This window comes from Notothenia coriiceps, unplaced genomic scaffold (assembly GCF_000735185.1).
Source record: "Notothenia coriiceps isolate Sejong01 unplaced genomic scaffold, NC01 NC01_scaffold00037244, whole genome shotgun sequence".
Classification (NCBI taxonomy): domain Eukaryota; kingdom Metazoa; phylum Chordata; class Actinopteri; order Perciformes; family Nototheniidae; genus Notothenia; species Notothenia coriiceps.
The window spans coordinates 1,590,212-1,609,873 of record NW_011369945.1 but is presented as its reverse complement, the minus strand read 5'-3'; the positions used below and the strand labels follow the sequence as shown (position 1 = coordinate 1,609,873).

General features: G+C 39.3%; 2 protein-coding genes across 6 annotated transcripts in view; both read right to left on the bottom strand.

Moving 5' to 3' along the window:
• Nucleotides 1-7,409, bottom strand: part of srpk1a (SRSF protein kinase 1a) — a 16,045-nt gene extending 8,636 nt beyond the window's left edge. For 2 of the 4 annotated variants that reach the window (XM_010793192.1, XM_010793193.1), the window contains exons 1-6: nucleotides 7,326-7,409; nucleotides 6,638-6,692; nucleotides 3,534-3,661; nucleotides 3,232-3,340; nucleotides 2,989-3,076; nucleotides 2,579-2,666 (exon numbers count right to left, since the gene is read on the bottom strand). In XM_010793192.1, coding sequence (XP_010791494.1) covers nucleotides 2,579-2,666; nucleotides 2,989-3,076; nucleotides 3,232-3,340; nucleotides 3,534-3,661; nucleotides 6,638-6,692; nucleotides 7,326-7,338 — 481 coding nt within the window. In that variant the 5' untranslated portion in view covers nucleotides 7,339-7,409. Of the gene's footprint in view, nucleotides 1-2,578; nucleotides 2,667-2,988; nucleotides 3,077-3,231; nucleotides 3,341-3,533; nucleotides 3,662-6,637; nucleotides 6,693-7,295 lie in introns of all 4 variants that reach the window. The other 2 variants (XM_010793191.1, XM_010793190.1) reach the window with 2 other exon arrangements.
• Nucleotides 7,410-8,416: 1,007 nt separating this feature from the next.
• On the bottom strand, nucleotides 8,417-19,538 carry mapk14a (mitogen-activated protein kinase 14a). 2 transcript variants are annotated; one of them, XM_010793188.1, is made up of 12 exons: nucleotides 19,153-19,538; nucleotides 16,911-17,040; nucleotides 16,700-16,758; nucleotides 14,440-14,551; nucleotides 14,260-14,289; nucleotides 13,599-13,646; nucleotides 13,388-13,502; nucleotides 13,213-13,284; nucleotides 12,369-12,448; nucleotides 9,995-10,073; nucleotides 9,720-9,893; nucleotides 8,417-9,631 (listed from the first exon to the last, which is right to left on the bottom strand). In XM_010793188.1, the coding sequence occupies exons 1-12, from the start codon at nucleotides 19,269-19,271 to the stop codon at nucleotides 9,567-9,569; spliced, it is 1,083 nt and encodes a 360-aa protein (XP_010791490.1). In that variant the 5' UTR covers nucleotides 19,272-19,538; the 3' UTR covers nucleotides 8,417-9,566. The 2 variants fall into 2 exon arrangements, with proteins under 2 accessions (XP_010791490.1, XP_010791489.1); XM_010793187.1 differs by lacking the exon at nucleotides 12,369-12,448 and adding an exon at nucleotides 11,876-11,955.
• Between the last annotated feature and the right edge of the window lie 124 nt (nucleotides 19,539-19,662).

Here is a 19,662-nt window from a genome sequence, read left to right as displayed (position 1 = left end):
GATGTTATACATAAGATGTGTATCATTATTTTTACATCCATAATTATTACAACCATTTTAAAGAGGCCATATTATGCTTCTTGAGATTTTCCCTCTCCTTTAGTGTGTTGTATAGGTTTTAGTGCATGTAAATGGTCTGCAAAGGCAAAAATCCCTTCTTCAACTGTACGTGACAGGCTAAGGGGCGGGACATCTCTAAGCCGTTGACCAATCACAACAGACACGGACAGTTTTTTAACGTTAAAGGTCCCCTATCATACTGTTTTTCATCAATAAATCACAGGTCTCAGATATATACAGAGCCTGTCTCTGATTGGCTGAAACACCAAACAGATCATTGCAGCATTACCCATAATCCCCTCTGTTTCAGCCCTGTTTCCAAAGTGCTGATTCTCTGTCTGTTACTTTAGATGAAAATAAGGAGCCCCTCCCCACGCCCCTCTGAGAGAGATTTGGTTAAAAATAACACATTAGCCGCTTTCACACCAATTACTTTGCCGTACTTAGTTCCCAGCACTCAGTGCCCCCATGGAACTAAGAGCAGATCGCGTTCACACCGGAATAAGTCCCTGAGGGAGGATTAGGCAAATGAGCCGCTGACGTCACTTCGTCTTCTTCTGCTTTGGGTTTACTGGCAGGCCGCAAACAACTTCACGGCGTATACTGCCACCCGAAGTCCCCGACCTGAAGTCCCCGGAGTTGGGAACTAGCTTCAGTAGAAGCTGCTGGGACTCCCAGGATGTAGAAGAGACATGAAGAAGAGGGGACACATGTTGATGTAGAAGAGACATGAAGAAGAGGGGACACATGTTGATGTAGAAGAGACATGAAGAAGAGGGGACACATGTTGATGTAGAAGAGACATGAAGAAGAGGGGACACATGTTGATGTAGAAGAGACATGAAGAAGAGGGGACACATGTTGATGTAGAAGAGACATGAAGAAGTGGATTTTGCATAATAGGAGACCTTTAATTAAGAAATAACCTGGTGCACTTATAACTGGTCACAATCAGGCAGTAATCCCTTTTTTCTGGCCTCTTTAAACGCTTAACCTTATTTTATTAATTCGTAATTTACTGCCAGATGAATCCCATTGACTTATATCAATAAATAAATCAACATTTTGAATCTGTGCAACAAGTGTGAGCCGTCAGCAGTTTAACCAAATAGCGATTATTGCTTCTTCTTCTTCTTGTTTCATTTGACACTTTTCCAGAAGCTTTAAGAGGAGGACTTGTCCAGTATTTAAGTAGAAAAGAGCAAAGATTAGAGACGGTCATCTGGTTGGATTTTAAAAGGATAAATATTTAGGATTTCCGTTTTATTTAACCATACCTGAGGGGCGTTATGATCATGATGACAGACGAAAGCTTCATTTAAATTAAACACAATCCAGATTAATGTTGAGGTTTACTTGTTTTAAAGCAAGATAAGCAAGGCGGCTGACCTATACTTGAACTAAAATAATGTATATGTTTTTATATGTCCACAAAGAGGATTTTGTTTTCCTACTGTATGTAGAAAATGTACTTAGGATGCAATCTATAATCTCTATTATGAACCTGATTATGGGACATTTGGAAAATGTCATAAACTGAGTATTTAAAATTCAGGAAAGGGAAGATATTTGGGGGCTTTTATTAAGAAATCAGCAGGGTTTTGCAAAATATCCACCTATTAATACATCAGGTATGTCCCTAATAATGTAGATACATGAATGTCCCCCAGAGGAAGAAATGCATTGGATGGTGGAGCTCGATGAATTGTGAGAGGATCATCAAAGTTATTACAGCTCAACCCTCAGGAGAACATGCATGTTTGCACCAAATTTCACGGCATTACATCCAATAGTTGTGGAGATATGTTTGACTAAAACTCAACCACTTGATCCTCAAGATCCTCCTCAGGCTAGCAGGAACAAATAAACAAACTATTTATTTGGAGTCTAAGACCCCATTTACACGCAAACGAATACGAAACGCAAACAAACCGAATACGATATAAAAAAAGTCTTCCGTTCACACGAGACCGCTCGAACCGTTGGAGACGCTGTAGTACATATGCCGGGCCTGTAAGTGGCGCTGTACTGTCGCCACAAAATACACCAAAAGTAGCGAAGAAGACCCCGAGCGTGGTTGCCATGGTTGCCCTTCTGTTTATGCCCCGCGGTGGATTTAGCAACATGTAGTTCAGGTAATTCTCCATGTCCACTTGTTGCTGATGGTTGTGGTAGAGGAGCTGTAGATTTCTGCACTAACATCTGTAGCTTGGTCAGTAGCTACTGACCAAGCTACAGCAGTGAGCAGCAGAGGTGGGGCTATGGCTTCATCGTTATCAGGAAATGATCGTATAGGGCATACACACTGAGCCATTTGCCCCCAAGAGCGTTCCTTTTGCAGATCTATCCACCTTGGGACCCGTTATTGTTTGCGGGGTCCATTTCCGCGGTTCCGTTACGGCCTTGTGTGAACGAGAGAAAAGTAACAGATACAACCCGTTTTGTTCTCGTGTAAAGACCGCCTTAAACCAATAAAATACATCCAGGAAGCATCGGTTATATCTGGTTTAAAGGATACGTGTTCCGTTGATACCGGAGATCTTGAAGTCGTCCACCATCTGCACCACCATCTCCCGGTTAGGGTCATTAGGGTCTGAGTTTCTGACCTTGGAACAAAGAGACAAAACAATGTAATCAAAGGATCAACACTGACCAACATTATGCAGGATGATGCAGGATTGGCATGCATTTCTGTGTATGTGATGTGTCATCATGTAATACTACTTGAACATACCAGCCTTTGCCTAGTGTTGTTACACAGTACTGTATGTGAAGTCACACATTATGTAAAGTCTGTATTGGTTTTCAGTGCGGGAAGGACCCTGTTCCCCTTGTGTTATCATGAAATGGGTCTGCCTCGACATCATCATTTGTGTACAGTTATTGTGCTTCCTAACTCATAAAACCTTCTGTGTGCATTGAACTCACAGATCTGAGGAGTTTGATCTCATCCACTGCGGTCTCAGTGTAGTGCTCTGCGCTCTTCACCACCTTCATTGCAACAAACCTCTTCACCCTGAAACCACAAAGAAAGTGACATTTACTAACAGGAAGCACTGTAAAAGTCATGCCACAACAGTCTCAGTCAACTGCTCCTAAAACTGTATCCAAATGCAGGCCTCAAAAACAAAACCGTGCAGTAAAGAAATGCACAAAGTGTTTTTCTCGTACTGGACGTCCCAGGCGAGCCACACGGTGGAGAAGTGTCCCCATCCCAGTTTCCGGATAACATGGTATTTTCCGTTGTAAAGGTCTCCCACTTTCACACTGTGGTAGCCACCTGAAGAGGATAAAATGAATTATGGCAAGACGGGTCAGACAGGCTTAAGATAACCGGGTTATTTCAGTTAAATTAAGGCAACACATTGGAAACCTAAACCTTGCAAACTCTTGAGCAGAATGTTCTTGAGTGGTAATTCACAATGACTGGGTTCTAGTGTGCAGGTATAAATACTGAGTAGGCAGGGACTCACCTTTGCAGTAGTCATTGGGGTCCTCCTGCTCCTCATCATCAGAGCCCAGGATCTCCTCAGGTTCCTCGGGTTCCTGCGGCGAGGCTTCTTGCTGGGTCAGCTGTCGAGCTCTGGTAGTGGGTGGTTGTCTGGTGGACAAACACAGGGACAGAAAACATCTTAGACTTCACTCAAAAAGGTCCCCAACACATTCTTTCCTGCCTGAAAGACGGAAGCTGAGACAAAGATGGTTGATTTGTATCTGCTAAACAACACAATGCACAATAGCTTGCACATAAAAGAGACTATAAGCTACAACTTCAGCTATAAGAAGAAAACGAAGATTTTTCAGGTGGACCTGGCTTTGAACTGTTGAAGATGATTAAGTGTTGCATTTCCACATCTATATATTGTTTATGCGGAAGATGTGTTCTCAAACCCTTCCTTCTGCAACAGATCCTCACTCCTCTTTCCACAGCTATCACACACACAAATATCTGAAATATTAAGAGAGATCTTTGCTGCAGGGCATATTTGTTCTTAATGCAACGCTATGCAGTTGTCAACACGTCTAAAAAAGATTGGCTGTAGTAAATCTTAACGTAGTCCTATTTTAGGTTAAGTGTACACTGCAACTTTCCTGTTGAGGAAAATATAAAGCCATGTTGGATCAGGACCTCAGTTCTAGGTATTAATAGATTCTCTTTAACAAATTACCATACATATTTATATACAGTGGGGCAAAAAAGTATTTAGTCAGTCACCAATTGTGCAAGTTCTCCAACTTATAAAGATGAGAGAGGCCTGTAATTTTCATCCTAGGTATACCTCAACTATGAGAGACAGAATGAGAAAAAAAAAATCCAGGAAATGACATTGTCTGATTTTAAAAGAATTTATTTGCAAATTATGGTACTGTGTATTACTTATTTTCCACCATAATTTGCAAATAAATTCTTTAAAAATCAGACAATGTGATTTTCTGGATTTTTTTTCTCATTTTGTCTCTCATAGTTGAGGTATACCTAGGATGAAAATTACAGGCCTCTCTCATCTTTTTAAGTGGGAGAACTTGCACAATTAGTGGCTGACTAAATACTTTTTTGCCCCACTGTATATGCATCATAATTCAAAAGAGATTAGGGTACAAGCCTGTGTGTCAAGCAATTATAAATCTCAATTATTGTGTCATTATGTCGGTTTAAAAGATGGAAGAGACTAAGTAGATCTAGAGCAATACATAGAAGACTGAACAAATGTGGGTAGTAAAGCTAGGCTGGGGATGGTACTTTAGAAAATGTTTTGGAAATTCTCTCCACATCCTAAAAGCAAACCCTAAATCAAAAGCACAGACAAAAAATAGAATAATCTGGTATCTGTGTTGTAGGACTGAAATACGATCTGCTTGCCTACTGACCCAAGCTGCAAGTCAATCTCTCTGGCTTCTCAAACGTTTTGTCAGTGCTTTAATAAAAGACCTTTTAGAATTAAACTCAACATGTGGGGGATTTAACTTAGTACCTGAAAAAAACCGCGAGGTACGTGTTAGTACACAATAAATGTGTTTGCATTAAGCAAATTAATGAAAGTCTCTACATATTATATATTTTGATTTTAATAACAGTGTATTGATCTAGTAGTATATATTTTGAAAATATAAAAATGTATATTTGGGAAGGGGAATGTTTGTTTATGAGTTGCATTTCTCATTTGAAGTTTCATTAATTAGGTCATACAACTCTTTAAAAATATAACAGTAATGGCTTTTGAGCCAATCCAAATATAGTGTTTTTCACAGCGTATGTGAATGAAAATCCAGAAAATCTAAAAAACTAAATGAATTCAGTCTCACATTGGCATGTTAGCAATTTGTTTATGTATTTATGTATAACAATCCATAACCTTTGTGTGCTAACAGTTCAGTTCCTAATTTAATCTTGAAAGCCAAACAGCCTGATGTTACCTCCTCCACAGAGCAGATTAAGGCTGCTCATCACCACAGGAGCCAAGAGATCTTAGGTCACATTCTAATTCATTCCTAAACGGTCATTATTGTCTCGTCTCCATGTAAACTGAATACTACTTATTCACGTCTGGCAAAATAATTTGAAGCACAGCGATGTTAAAGCATGTTGCAAGTACTAATATATTACAACTGAATTGTAACTGCTATTCGTTTTATTTGAAATGCATTCATTCATTCATTAATCCTGCATTGCTTGTCATTTATAATACACTTTAAGGAAGCAATCAGAATTTGTACTAATTAATCTTCTCAATTCTCATATTCAGTCAGGGCTCTTTACTGACAATTGAAGAATTAGGATAGGAACCAAAGAAATATCATTACTTGAATTAAACAGCAGTCTAATGTATCATGAAAATAAAAATACTTATGGTGGGTCGTTTGCTAGGGAGCATCAGTTTGTCTGAAAGGTAAACTACGTGTCTAATAATCAAAATGTTGTGATGCCTGTTTCAGCCATAAAGATAATGCTGTCAGGACGTGAGTATCTGCATGCAATAGCAGTGCTGATTTCATTCAAACACCATGCTTCGGTGGGCTGATGTGGGCTTCTTCATTCTCTGGTTTTAAATATAGCTCAGGCTGTTATGTAAGTAACACTCCGGAGGATGCCACTGACAGCATGATTATTACATTGTTAGGTACACAAAAACATTAGTATAGGAAATCAACCCTTGAGGGGACTATTTTGGGCCCTAATATTATTTTAATGCAATCATTCATAAACTATTTTCATAGCCAGATAGCTTTCAGATGGTTTATTTCAGGCAATGCATACTGCACGTTCTACTTATTAAAATAACTGCACAGATCAATAATGCTAATGCCCTTACTTGAACCCAATGAGAACATGGAAAGCTATAGAATCAAACCAGAGTCCTAGACCTTATTCTTACACCTCTATATTCTTGGATCATGCACGAACCAAAAATAAATTGCAAGCATGCAGTCAAGGCCCTTGTGTCAGTTTCACATGTGAACGTCTGGACCATGTGCATGTGTCCAACTGCAACAAACCACCTCTGACTAAACTGACTTAATGCATGCCTGTATGTAGAAAATAATGATCGACTTTATATGAGGGTTTAAAATAACTCACTTTTTGCTGGTCTTCTTGGCTTTCCCTCTCTTCTTCCTCGCCTGGAGTGCTAGAACTGTCAAAAGAAACCATTGGCCAGTTATCTTGCATTGTCTTGCTGCGGTTTGTTGTCTACTTGACACTCAACACAAAAAAAAGAAGAAAGGATGACAGTGTCTGAGGGAAATGGTACCACTACCTCATCATGATTATACTTATACACCCAGACATTATACACTGAATTATGTCATACATGCGACTACTAACATCTAAATCACAATTGCGGTGCGTCTGTCTAATCGCCGTCTGACGTTACATCCCTAGGCTACCCACATAGGTACCCGTTCCCCTAAAAAACACTGTAACATTAAGGATAGTACATCAGGAAGTGATTTCACGCTTGTGGCTTATTCACACAATATCAACTGCTAAATATTGTCGGTTTTTTCTAGTTAGTTGCGTGTAAAAGGAAAGAGCAGGAGAGCTAAACGCAGCAACATAATCCTGACATGTCCCATTGAAGCTAACGCTAATGTCTAGAGAGCTAGCCGCAGCTCCACAGTGCGTGACAGACGCCTTACAATTAAACCCTAAGCAGCGAGGCTAAATTGTACATTTATGACCGCGGGGGAACACACACTGCAGTTTCAACAGACACACGGGATATCATTGCTCTTACGATGTACGGCGTGTCGTTGTGAAGGGTTACCTTTTCTCTCCATGTTGGCTGGACTCGTAGCTTAGCTGTTAGCTACACGACCAGTGATCGAATGTTCCACGCATGCGCACTGGTTCGTTTTGCTCAAGGGGGAGCTTCTCCACCTGAGCACCAGGCAATCTTTTTTATCCTTTTACTTCAAGCTGCAGGGCGAAAGTATCTTTAGGACTGCTTATTCTGCTTACAAATTAGACCAGTCATGCAAGTGCAACATATAAAGTTTAAAAGACACATAAACTCACTCCAAGCCTCAAAGAAAAAAAACACATAAGAAAACGATGCAATGATCGTTTATCTAGCTTTGTATTTTTTACCAGATGGTCGAATAAATAATGTTATAAGTCTTTATGAATCTATGCACTGTGTGAAGAGTTATATCATTAAAAATAGTATGGAATAAAACGTTTCAAATTTTGATGACATTTCATAACATTTAGCAAGGATACCTTAAGATTGGCAAATAAAAAAATGTGACGAAGCTATGAACTAAGAGGGACCTTTTACACTGTCACAATAGTATGGTAATAATATTATCCTATTCTATTTTTTAATTATCATAACGAAACTTGGCCTTTCTTCTCTGTTATCTCTTGAGTTTATGGCCCGCGTGTGTAGGAACAATACTTTACCTCTGTTAGAGGTTATTATGGTCTATAAACCAGGGCGGAGGATCATTTTAGCATTATGTTGTCAGCATCCTGTGTTATGAAATTGTGGAATGAGCATTTTACACTTTAAGAAACACATTAATATAGATTTCCTTTTGAACAAAGTGCTTCTTAGATATTTGTGATGTTATAGCCAATCTAAGGTTTTTCATTAATATTTGTAGTTTTTCTGTTTAAGAATGTTTTGATAAACAGGACAGACGGACCTAGTCGTCAATGTTTGTGCTTTAAAGTCAAAATATGCATGAAGTAAATGTGGTGCACGTCATACATTATCAATATGCAAGTCTCTTAGTAAAAAACCCAAAAAACACTTAATTAAGTAAGTGAAATCACAGAAAATTGGCACTAGAATAGTAAATAAAAGGTTGTTTGGACAACAGAAAACCAACAAAAAACTGATAAAAACAGAAGGTCTCTTAAAAATAAGTCTTTATTTTGTTAAACAAAGGACTGACGATAGTAGTTACTCTGCTGGACTGAAAATAGTTTAAGGGATCTTTCGATTGTTGTTTTATAAATATCACCTCCACAAAGTATAAATACGTCTGAAATCCCTCTCATACACATTAATGCAGAATTTATATTATAGGTTTTAGCATGACATTTACATTTCCTGTAAACCAACAAAACACTCTCGCAAACGCACACAAATTCTTTGACTGATGTACATACTAGTGATTGCTTTATAAGATAAGCACAATAAGTCTGATTCTTTAAAAATAACGCACAGATATTTACATCATATTGAGTAGAGCATGTACCCTTGAATATTTTTTTTCCTACTTAGGTGCTTTGTTGAAAAGCACGGTCTTTAAACAGCAGAGGCTCAGTTTTTTCTGTGTCGCCAAAATATCTGTAAGAGTCTCACGGAGCATCTAAACTATCAAAATAAACATTCAAATGTGTGAAATTCAGTTGGTGAGCACTGAAGGTCAGTGACTACACAAACAGTCACATTCTCAAATACCTAAAAACAAATCTACTTCTGTCACAGATATGAAACCCTTACGAGTTGTTTTTTTAAATATATGAACAATTACCATAACTGAATAAGTTTACAAATACATGTGACCCAGTGCTATATGTGACAGCTTGGCATGGCAAGTGGTAGAATAGCATTTCCCTTTTACAAATGATGGACAAAGGAGCTTTTTCATAAGTTACTCAATAGAACATTTTAAAAACACAAAACAGCACAGCTATAGGTCCAGGTGTTTCAGCATCTCAGTGTCACAGTGACAAGTCATCAAAGTCTAGATTAAAAAATATCTGAAGAATATAAAATGATTTTCAGCTATTGGCAAGAAGTGACATTTCCCAGCAACAGACCATCAACATTAGTGGTTTATAAATAAGATTAATGATAAGCTCTTCCTTTCCCTGCGCTGATTATAATCTCCTTACAGGAGATAATTGTGGACAATGTTTTCTTGGCTAAAAAAGACCGACAAAGGCTGGCAGGCACTCTGATACAAGCATGTCTGAGGGTTGGTTTATCACTTATGCTCATGTTCAAGGTGGTTACGAGTTGACGCAGGCTGGACCCGATGTGGGTAGCTCTTTACTGCATGTCGTCCTCATCATAGAGTGGTGGCTCAAATTCACACAGCGCCTCATACGTTAATCCTGTAAGGAATGAGAAAATTGTTCAATTCAAAATCAGGGTTCTTTTTATTAACAGTATTAATGCTTTCCATGTGAAATAAGGACATACGTTTCCATTCTTCAATCCCCAGCTCGCGGGTCTCAAAGCTCTGGTCGTACGGCTCGGCCTCGGGCTCATCGTCCGGGTCGTGGTACTGAGCAAAGTACGGGTGAGCCAGAGCCCCGGCTGCTGTTATCCGCTTGTCTGTGTCCAGGACCAGCATTTTCTCCAGAAGGTCCACAGCTTTAAAATCATGAAATACAATGTTAGAATTACAAAATATAAATTTATTGCAAGTAGCAGGGCTGGCACCACAACACAATACTGCAGATATCTTGCATTACCTTGTGGATTGGCACCAATGAACACATCAGCAAAGTTCCTCTTGGGCATTTGAGGCAAAGAGCTGATGTAGTTCCTGGCCTGTAAAAAAAACAAGTGCAGTAAATCAAATGTCAGCTCCCACTAGCAGCAACATGTCTCCTACATTTTGATGCTACTGATTACGTTCAATGTAACCGCCGGCATCTAATTATTACTGCAAACCTCCCACATTCCCACCAATAGATGAGAACATAAGCCTGAATGTTTATATATATATATATTTAAGGCCCATAATTTTTGGAGATAGAAAAAATTGATGTTCACCCCTATTTTGTGTTTGACAACGCTCATCATTGCAATTTACAGTAAACACGGTCCTCTCTTGGATAGGAAAGGGTTGTTTGCCCAAGGCAGAAATTACGTTATAAACAACCTTTTTTATTAGAAATATTAGTAAAACACTTGATAGGTTTTAGTTAAAGTTACTAGCTGTTTCTCTGTACAGGGTTATTGACTACCTGAAGAGGGACAAAGGCAGTTAAAAACAGCTCGAGGCAAATATATGATTGACAGCCCAGGAATGTTGCCAGCGAGATGTCGAGGAAAACACATCGCAGTGTGGTGGATCTGGGTTTCCCTTTTCTTACAGTTAAACAAAGTTTGTGTGTATATTCAATTTTAATATATCCCATTACATTTTTTTGTACATTCTTCAATAACAAAACTTTATATATTCCACAAAAATGTATAACGGAAAATGATGAGCTCCAAATATCGTGTAAAGGAAGGACTCTGCTGTCTTGGTCTACTGTGTGAGACTCGACATACGTAACAAAGCGACAAATCATTTTATGTGATTAGTCATCATTTGTTTCCTGATAATACACCCATTAGTAACGCTAACCCTAAGCTCTGTGCTTCAGCCGCTGCTCTCTTCTATGCCTTTTATTGCATTTTCTTTATTTTATTTCATTTAATTTTTGAACACAGTCCAAACAGGGCTTTATACATTTTTTGGGGTTTTATTACAGGAGTTTTTAGTTTTTAAAAATATTTACCCGAGAGCCCGTTTCCCAAAACCCTAACCCTAGGGGGATTAATAAAGGTTCATCTTCTTCTTAACAAAAAAGATTAAGTTGCAGACTGGCAGTTATTCCATCTTTACAATGAAAAACAAAGTACATCAATTGCGCAAAAACATGTTGAGAGAAGCAAGATTTTTAGGAAATTTGCAAGAAAAAAAGAAAGAAACCACAGAACAAAGCGTCTTTCGTAGGAAGTGCAGTTAGTCACTACTGTATATAAAAGTAAGCCTAGCTATAACACTGTGCATGTTTTAAATCAGGACATTTAAATCAGGAGATTTTAACAATAACTGAGCAAAATGACAAGCATACAAATGCCTTTACCACTTCTGGCAATCACTGTTCGGTCTCATGCAACAAGCGTGTCAGACAGCCAACACACAATCACTGAGAATTCATCCTAAATCCTAAAAGACAGGCCGTGCTGCTCCGCAAACCCCACTTGACCAAAGTAGTCTAAATCAACCACGTGATGATGTGGTCACCATCACTGCCTTCTCATTAAAGAAGAAACAAAAAGGTGTATTTCATTTGATATTTATCTTTAAGGCTGGGTTACGTGGAGAAATCAAAATATCAGCTTACTTTTGATCGAATACGTCAATATGGATATTGCAACAATATTGTTGGGTTGACCACTAGTGCTTTCACAAATATTTGCTATTATAATTCTACACATTTCTTTGTGGAACAATATGGGGATAAATGAAGGATACTAAGCCAAGAGCTTCGTCACAAGAAAAGCGGTTGAGTTCTGACTGTCTTCCCGCCCGTCTGTTGCAAGGTCTAAAGAAAGAAACTGTGGATCCTGCTCACCTCATGGCTGGGCATCCTGCTTATTAGAGTTGCTGGGGGCGTTCCTGTTAGACGCATTATCTGCTGAAGCTGGTTTATATCTATGAAGCTTGTGTCAAGGGGAGTATAGCGACAGAGCGGAGTTGGTTAAGAAGCTGCTTTTCAATCTGACACTGTGGCGCTGAACTCTTGATGCACTGCAATGTTATATTGAAAAGCAAACTTCAAGCAATATGTGAGGAAAGAAAGTTAGGATTTAAAGGAAAAACACAAGAAAATACTTTGCAATACAGTCAGAGAAAGCCAGAGCTGTCATTGTAATCATATAATGAGACATTTAATTTAATTCAACCAGTTAAAGAGGCAGGTAGCAGGTCTCATTCCCACAAAGCTGAAGGTTGTAAAAACATGCTGTCAGTCAGGCAGCAGAAGCACCAAGTTATGCACAACAAAGTTGCAAGTTTGGAGCAGAAAACGGGTTAGAGAAAAACCTTGCATATCTTTGTGAACTCACAGAATCTGAAGATATTTTCATCAAGAGCTCGGGCTCTGGTGTTCCGACGAGCAGCATGATTAGCTTCAACTGATCAATGTCTACCGGCGAGGTAAAGGAAGACCAGATGCTGGACAAGAGAGAACTTATAATCTGCCTTGTTAGTCTTCACCCTCCTTGTATGTCACTAAAAAAACATCTGTGATATTAGATTTTTATATTCACACATAAGATGCAAAAATAGATAAAAGCCTACATGTAAGTGTGCACAAAGTGAAGAGAAGGTATTTGAAAAGTAACCTGCAGACAGCTTACAACAAGACAAAAGTGGAGGCAGCTGAAAGCTCTGTTGAACGCAGCCTACAAGCTCAGCCGTTAGTCTGAAAGCACTGGCAGGGGGGGGGGGATAAGATAAATAAAATGTGGAGCTCGGTGCAGATTGATAGGCTTATTCAAAGACTGGCACTTGTGCAGGGAGTAAGTGAACCAAAGCCAACATTGCATACTGACGGTGTAGGAAGAGTTGAAGCACGCCAGTGGAAACATTACAGCAAAGGGTATGAGCCAAGCCAGAGGGAAGTGTGCAAACAAGTACCATCGGTGTTACGTTATTGATATTAAAAACACCTCAGGCTGCTTTGTGTTGGAAGAGAATAGCAGGGAGAGCAGGTTTTTCATGAGAGTAGACAGAAAAGAAGCGTTGAAGATCAGTTTCTGCGACTGAGTTGACAAATATCATAAACAGTACTTCCACAAATAAGTCAATGTGCATTTAACCTGTTTGATTTGTTATGCAAATGGTGGATCAGGGTCTCTCAAACTATAGGAGCTCTGAACGTTCAGTTCAGTCAAATGAAAAGGATACGGTCAGTCCCAGGAAACAGAGTTTTTCCAGTGAGGAGTTCTGCCATTATACAGCCGACTGACCAGATATCCACTGGAACACAGAAAAGAAAAAAGGCACATACATTAATATTCACTCAGCAATCAACTCCTCTATGATGATGTATAGATACAAAAAGGAAACACTCTGTCTCTACCTGTCATGTTGTAATGCATCCAGTTCAACATGATCTCGGGGGCGCGGTACCAGCGGGTGGCCACGTAGCCGGTCATCTCATCATCAGTGTGCCGCGCCAAGCCAAAGTCCAAAATCTGAGAACAATTGAATTACAAAAAAAAGCAGAAATGTTTGTAAGATACTCACTATTGTGGAAAGCATGTTTTAAATGAGAGCAGTGGTTCACTGACCTTCAGCTCACAGTCTTCATTGACCGCCAGATTACTAGGTTTCAAATCCTGAAGAGAGGAAAAAGCACATGAGGATTGGTAAGGGAAATCCTCTACTAAAGAAATTCTCAGTTGACTAACACTATGATGAGATATTATCGATTCATTGAAGAAGAATATAAAAGCACCACTTTAAATCTTGGGCTTATCAGACATGCTCATTGCAAATGCCCCTGTTGGGTGACTATTAAAGGGCTCCCTTGTGTTATACGTCTCTTGGAAATAAATGATTATGCATGTTTATGTAATTTAAACTAACCAAGACCAAAATGACCAAAAGTCAGAGTAATTGAGTAAGAGAGGGCAGCCCTAGTGTGATTTGAGTTTAGGTGAAAAGGCACACTTTTGGATTGACATTGCAGTGCATCTGAAATATTGATATGTAGAAAGTGTTCAGATTATAAAGTAATCCACCCCTTTGTTGTAAATGCAAAAATAGAAGCCTTACATAATTAACAGCATGTAAAAGTAAAGGTCCTGTTTATGACTTCCCTTCTCTTCAATGTTTGCATAAGGCTCGGTAAAAGATGTTTTAAAGCCTGACGCACTTCTTTTTATCCGAATTGGGGCAAAGACACTGTGAAATTAGCTGACAGACAAAAACATCTAACATGGCACTTACTCTGTGAATGATGTCTGCTGAGTGGATATACTGCAGAGAGATGGAGAACATGTTAATTAGCATGATCAGCTTAAAGATGTATTAATTACATAATGGGCAGAAGAATGCAGGAAACATTGATTCATCCAACATTTTGGGCAATATGCTCATTCTCGCCAAGCTTTTTCTGTAAGAGCTCACCTTTAACCCTCGGAGGATCTGGTATATGAGGAACTGCACGTGGTCGTCTGTGAGCTTCTGACATTTCACTATGTTGTTGAGATCTGCCCCCATTAAGTGAGTCACAAGATACCTGCCAATCAGAAAACATCAAATAGACACACATATCAGGCATGTACATGTTTTCCCACTTCATGCAAAGCCAGATGGAATTAAATGAATGTATTTGGACTTTGAGTTTGTTAAGTCTGAAACTATTTCCCCATATGACTGTGGGAGTTTAAAACCGGTTTAACTGCTACTTCTTTTCTTTCTTTCTTTCCAGAGGCTCTGAAAGGCCAATCCCTTCACAAATGGAGCGTCATTTAACAACACACCCAATTTAATAGAACGGCATCAATGGATTATTCAAATCTAATCCCAGAGCTGTTTAAAATGCCAGAAGAGCCCTTGTGAAAGAAGGATGCTTCAGCCAAGATACACAGAGCCATGTGCTGTTTAGCAAATAACACTCTCTTCATGAATACTCTTCTATTCTCACACAGCAGCACACAGAGCGAGGCCTTTATATAGCACCCGCTTACGCTTGAACTTGAACACCCTCAAAAGTTCACCCGCCTTGGAAAAAAAGGGGATAAAAATAGTGACCTCTGTTTTCCTCTCTCTTGTAGAAACGGGAGCTCGCAGGAGCCACAGCGCTGTGACTCAGTCTGTATTTTTAGAGCCGAGGGGAACCATACTTGCAGCACCTGCATTTCTGGGATTTTTCCTGGATATCATAATGCATTCAGAACATTTACAATGTTCCAGCAGATGTGCAGATAAAGAGAGCCATATTTCCTCCTGAAAGCCTGTGAGTCAGCATGTATTCTTCTACACTGTAAGAGAAGCTCCACACCAGACAGCTGCCTCTCATTAACCCTGTTACACACAGTTGTATTGCATTCAGTCCTTCATAACATTATGCTATTCTGGGCACTCATGATGGAGAGTAGGTCATAAAAAGGTTCAAAATAAGTGCATCAGAAACACCCTATTTCTTTATGTTATGCCCTCTGCTTTATGTGTAAGGCTGACTGACTATATTGCAATTTTGACTTCCAACAGTTGTCATAGATAAATGTGCTTTAGAGGTCAGAGGTCAGGCAAGCTAGTTAACAACATACCAACAGATTCCTTGCTTTAAACTTGTAGTCTTCAAACCTGACTGACAATTTATCTGTAAGACTTTGCGCAGCTCCCTCTGGAATCTCAAAGGTATTTATACAAGTGTTTTCATACAAGCAGAAGTACTACTACCCATCGTCCTTTTAGGTCAGGAAGAAATAAATAAAACATAAACCTTAAAAGTGGAAAGAGCAGAGGCAATATTCAACACGGCAAATGCCACAAATTAACTAGTATTGCAACTCTGCAGTGAACGTAGTTTTGCAGTATCTTGTAGACACATATAACTTAACGAGTGAATAAAGTTGACTTGCATGTGTAAACTAACTTCTTGAGTGTTTTGAAGTACTTACATACCAAATAGTTACTGCGTATCCTAGCCTGTATGACTAAACTCTATATTCCCTCGGCTAAAAAAATTAAAAGAAATCAGGGAGCACTGTCTGAAAGACCTTGTTTCTGTTCCTGGGAGTTGACATATTCTCCAAGTATTAGGTAGGGTTTCCTCCCACACAAAATAACATGCATGTGAGCTGTAAGAAATAATCCTGCCAATGTTGTTGACCAAGGCCTCAGACATGAAGTGGAAACTCCTCAAAAATAGATGGATTGGGCCAAGTTGTGAGGAATAACTGTCCATACAGGAATGTGTAAAGAATTAAATCAAATATCATCAGGGAAGAAACTTCAAGCATTCAGTTGACACATTCTTAGGTTGGGAGTTGACCTAAATCTGGAGTCACAACTTGATCTTAATACAAATGCCTCAGTGTGCATAGAAGAGAAAGAGACATTCCACACACGGCGGGGGAGAATGCCACTGTCCACTTCCCCAATCTGAGGACTCTTTACATAAAGCACAACTACCTGTTTGCCAGAAAAGCAGATATGAATCACAAAGCCACAGAGCAGGAAACGAAGTTAAGGAAGCTGGTGTTGAAATGACTCTAGTAGCAGCCAGTGAGTGAATAACTAACAGAGCGGGCAGTCGAAGAAATGTTCCAGTGTGTTTAGTCAGCTGGCAAGGCTCCAGGTGTTTCCCAGCCATCATGTACAAGTGTTGCTGAGGTGAACTTAGGATGCATGTTATTGTAAGCAAAAGCATTCAACTTACACATCAGTGAATTCTTTTAGACTAGTAGCAGGGCTGAAGACGTCCAGGAGGCCAATCACCTGCAAAGAAATGAAAATGTGACAAGTTAACAACACAAGGAACAAAGGGGAAGCGACTAAAACCATAATTACAAAACAACACAACAAACTTTTCTGGTTATGAGTGTTCACCAGAATACAGAACAAAAGGGAAGAGAAACAAGTCGACTCACATTTTCATGTTTCATGTGCTTCAGCAACCGCAGCTCTCTGTATGTTCTCTTGGCATGGATGATGGACTGGAAGGGCCGAGAGAGCTTCTTCACAGCGATCTTAAAACCAGTCTTCATGTCATATGCAGAACTGTTCATAAGAAAGTAGAAAAATGTGAGCTTGAATCACAGCAGTTATAATGTCAGTAACACTACTTAAATTAGAGACTGCAAATAACACCAAAGTAAAACAAAAAACAGTAAACAATGCCATCCCAGTTTCTCAAAGTACAAGGTGATGATAATAAATAGCTTGTTTTGTCATTCCAACCCCCAAAGATATGAAGTTTAATGTGATATAAAACAGAGCAATAAGAGGAAGTGAAGGGCTGAAAACTAAATGTTCTTCCATTTTTGGAGGAAAAATGACTCCAATAATAAGATCATCAAATAGTTTCCCTGGTTGACGTTTTACCTGTCAAACTAAAACATTGATCAGCAGACTAGTTGCTGCAGCACTAACCTACATTCAAAGGTTTTATGTCAGAATGTGCTGAGTTTTCTCTCAAAAAATAATTGCAGTAAGAGCTGCTGAAGGCTGTGGAAAAGGGCGACATCAGCAGAAAATGTCATCTCTCAGCAGATTGGGAGCAGCCGTGCCTGCACTCTAACGGCTGACTGTCTTTAGAGTCAACTAACCAGTAGGGCCTGCAGCTGGGACTCAGAAACCAGAGAGACGAGAGATGCACCCACATCACATGGTGGTGAAGCTAAAATATCTTTACTCTTAATACAAATGTGGTTGCACATTTGGTTAGATCTTTAAACGTGTATCATGCATAATATGTTCCACAACAACTCAATTATAAATATGCATAATCCAAAAAACAAATATGCATTTCCAATAAAAAATACTTTTTGATTGACACAACAAATTATTATTATAACTACCGGTATAAAGCTGGTTATAAATAAACTGACCAGAAGAGTACGGTACATTTAGTCCTTCATGTAAACAATGACACTATAAACCAGTGTACTGTTTTGGAAAAAAAACAATCACGTTTAATGCACTTGGGATGAGCAGACTGTAATCTGACCAGCAACAGATTATCTTATTGCCCAGCAACAGCACAGCTGTCCGCTTCCATTTGCAAAACAAACATCTGCACGCTAAACCAAGTGCACTGCAGACAACACTGTGTCCTAGATGGTATCAGCACAACCTATTTAATCATTAGACCAATGCAAAGGGTCAATGTTAACCTCACACTAAAGCTACAATGCAGCATTAAGGAATGTGCACCACCAGCAAGGTGGTCCGAATCAAGGAGTCAAAATCCCATCTCTATTGTAAATATAATGCAGTTTGTATTGCAAATAAGTGATTATTTTTTCAAAAATCATGTTAAATCTGCCTTAAAAGTTATCAAGATGTTTTCATTAAGACTGGGAGGTATATTGAAATGATATAGATAGTTTGATAAGACTACCTATCATTTAGAATGTGTAAGAGAAAGGAAAGTGTTAATGATCTGTTTAGATGTAGGCCTATAACAGGTCAATTCATACAACTGCAATAGTGGCAAGCGCTGCAACAACAACATTGATTTAATTATCGATCAACATGTCAATTCACTTAACAATTAATAAAATATCATTTAGTATGTCAAATGCATGTTGACAAATGTCTGAATTATAGAAAACTGGAGAGCATCCATTTCCAACAAACCATGTATTTTCACTTGCTGAAGGACTACTAATAACCTAAATATGGTGTTGTGTTGAGCAAAAATATGTAGTATTTGAAACTGTTCAACATGAATAAAAACCTATAATGTAAATCAAATCCCTTTTTCTAAAACATCATTAGAGTAGCCTTAGGGAAAAGGATCATCATTAGATATAATTGATCTGTGATTGTAACATGCCCAATGATCAGATAAAGACTGGCGTGCTTTTCCACAATTTAACGTTCTTTATTTAATAGGCAGCTTCCTGCAGTGCATTTCGTGTGAACATGTGTGCAGTTACACAGGTTTAACAGAAGTTTAACAAGTGGATAATGAGAGATAAATAACAGGTCAACAGGTTTTCTTGTTGGTAGCACATCGTGGCTCCACCTTGCTAGCCAACAATCAGGACAAGCTAACCTAACTTTAGCATCTGCAGCGCAGGCCTCGTCTAAATGAATGGAGGTTAAGTTAGGTGACCAGGCTACTCAAAAAACTAACTCAAACAAATATCGTATAAAGCGCTTTACCACACGGATCCGTATGCGCCAGAGCCCACCGGGGACAGGTTTTGGTAGCGCTCCGGGACTTCCCATATCGTCTTGTTGACCTCCTGTCGGTAAAACTTGGGTCTCTCTTTCTGCGACATTCCTGCAGAACAACTGCGGACCACCGACTCGACTTTCTGCTGTGGGCACTCCGAGCCGTGCAGACAAACTTCCCCAAAGTTACGAGAAGAAAAGCTACAGCAAACGTTTCTCGTCGTTAGATAACTTCAAACAATCGAAGGCTACGAAGTAGACTTCTTGCGAAATTGTGCAGAATCACCGTCTGCTGAATGCACGTTTTAAAATCTTCTTCACGCTGTTTGTTCCTCTGCTGCTTTCAGACAGCTCCCGAGATTTCAACCCGCTTGCAACACGTCACATAGTCTCGCGAGATGTTGAGCAAACAACTTGGGACATCAGCGTTTACTAGACAGAAACTGAAACCCGTGCTGCTCTCAGGTGCAACAATACCTCATATTTCATAATACGATC

What these genes read in the sequence shown, in the direction of transcription:
- mapk14a (XM_010793188.1), bottom strand. Translation starts at nt 19,271, where the DNA reads ATGTCGCAGAAAGAGAGACCCAAGTTTTACCGACAGGAGGTCAACAAG. An exon ending in GGCGCATACGGATCCGTGTG is followed by an intron (nt 17,041 to 19,152) that starts GTAAAGCGCTTT and finishes TCTTATGAACAG; the next exon opens with TTCTGCATATGACATGAAGA. An exon ending in ATGAAGACTGTGAGCTGAAG is followed by an intron (nt 13,503 to 13,598) that starts GTCAGTGAACCA and finishes AATTGTTCTCAG; the next exon opens with ATTTTGGACTTTGGCTTGGC.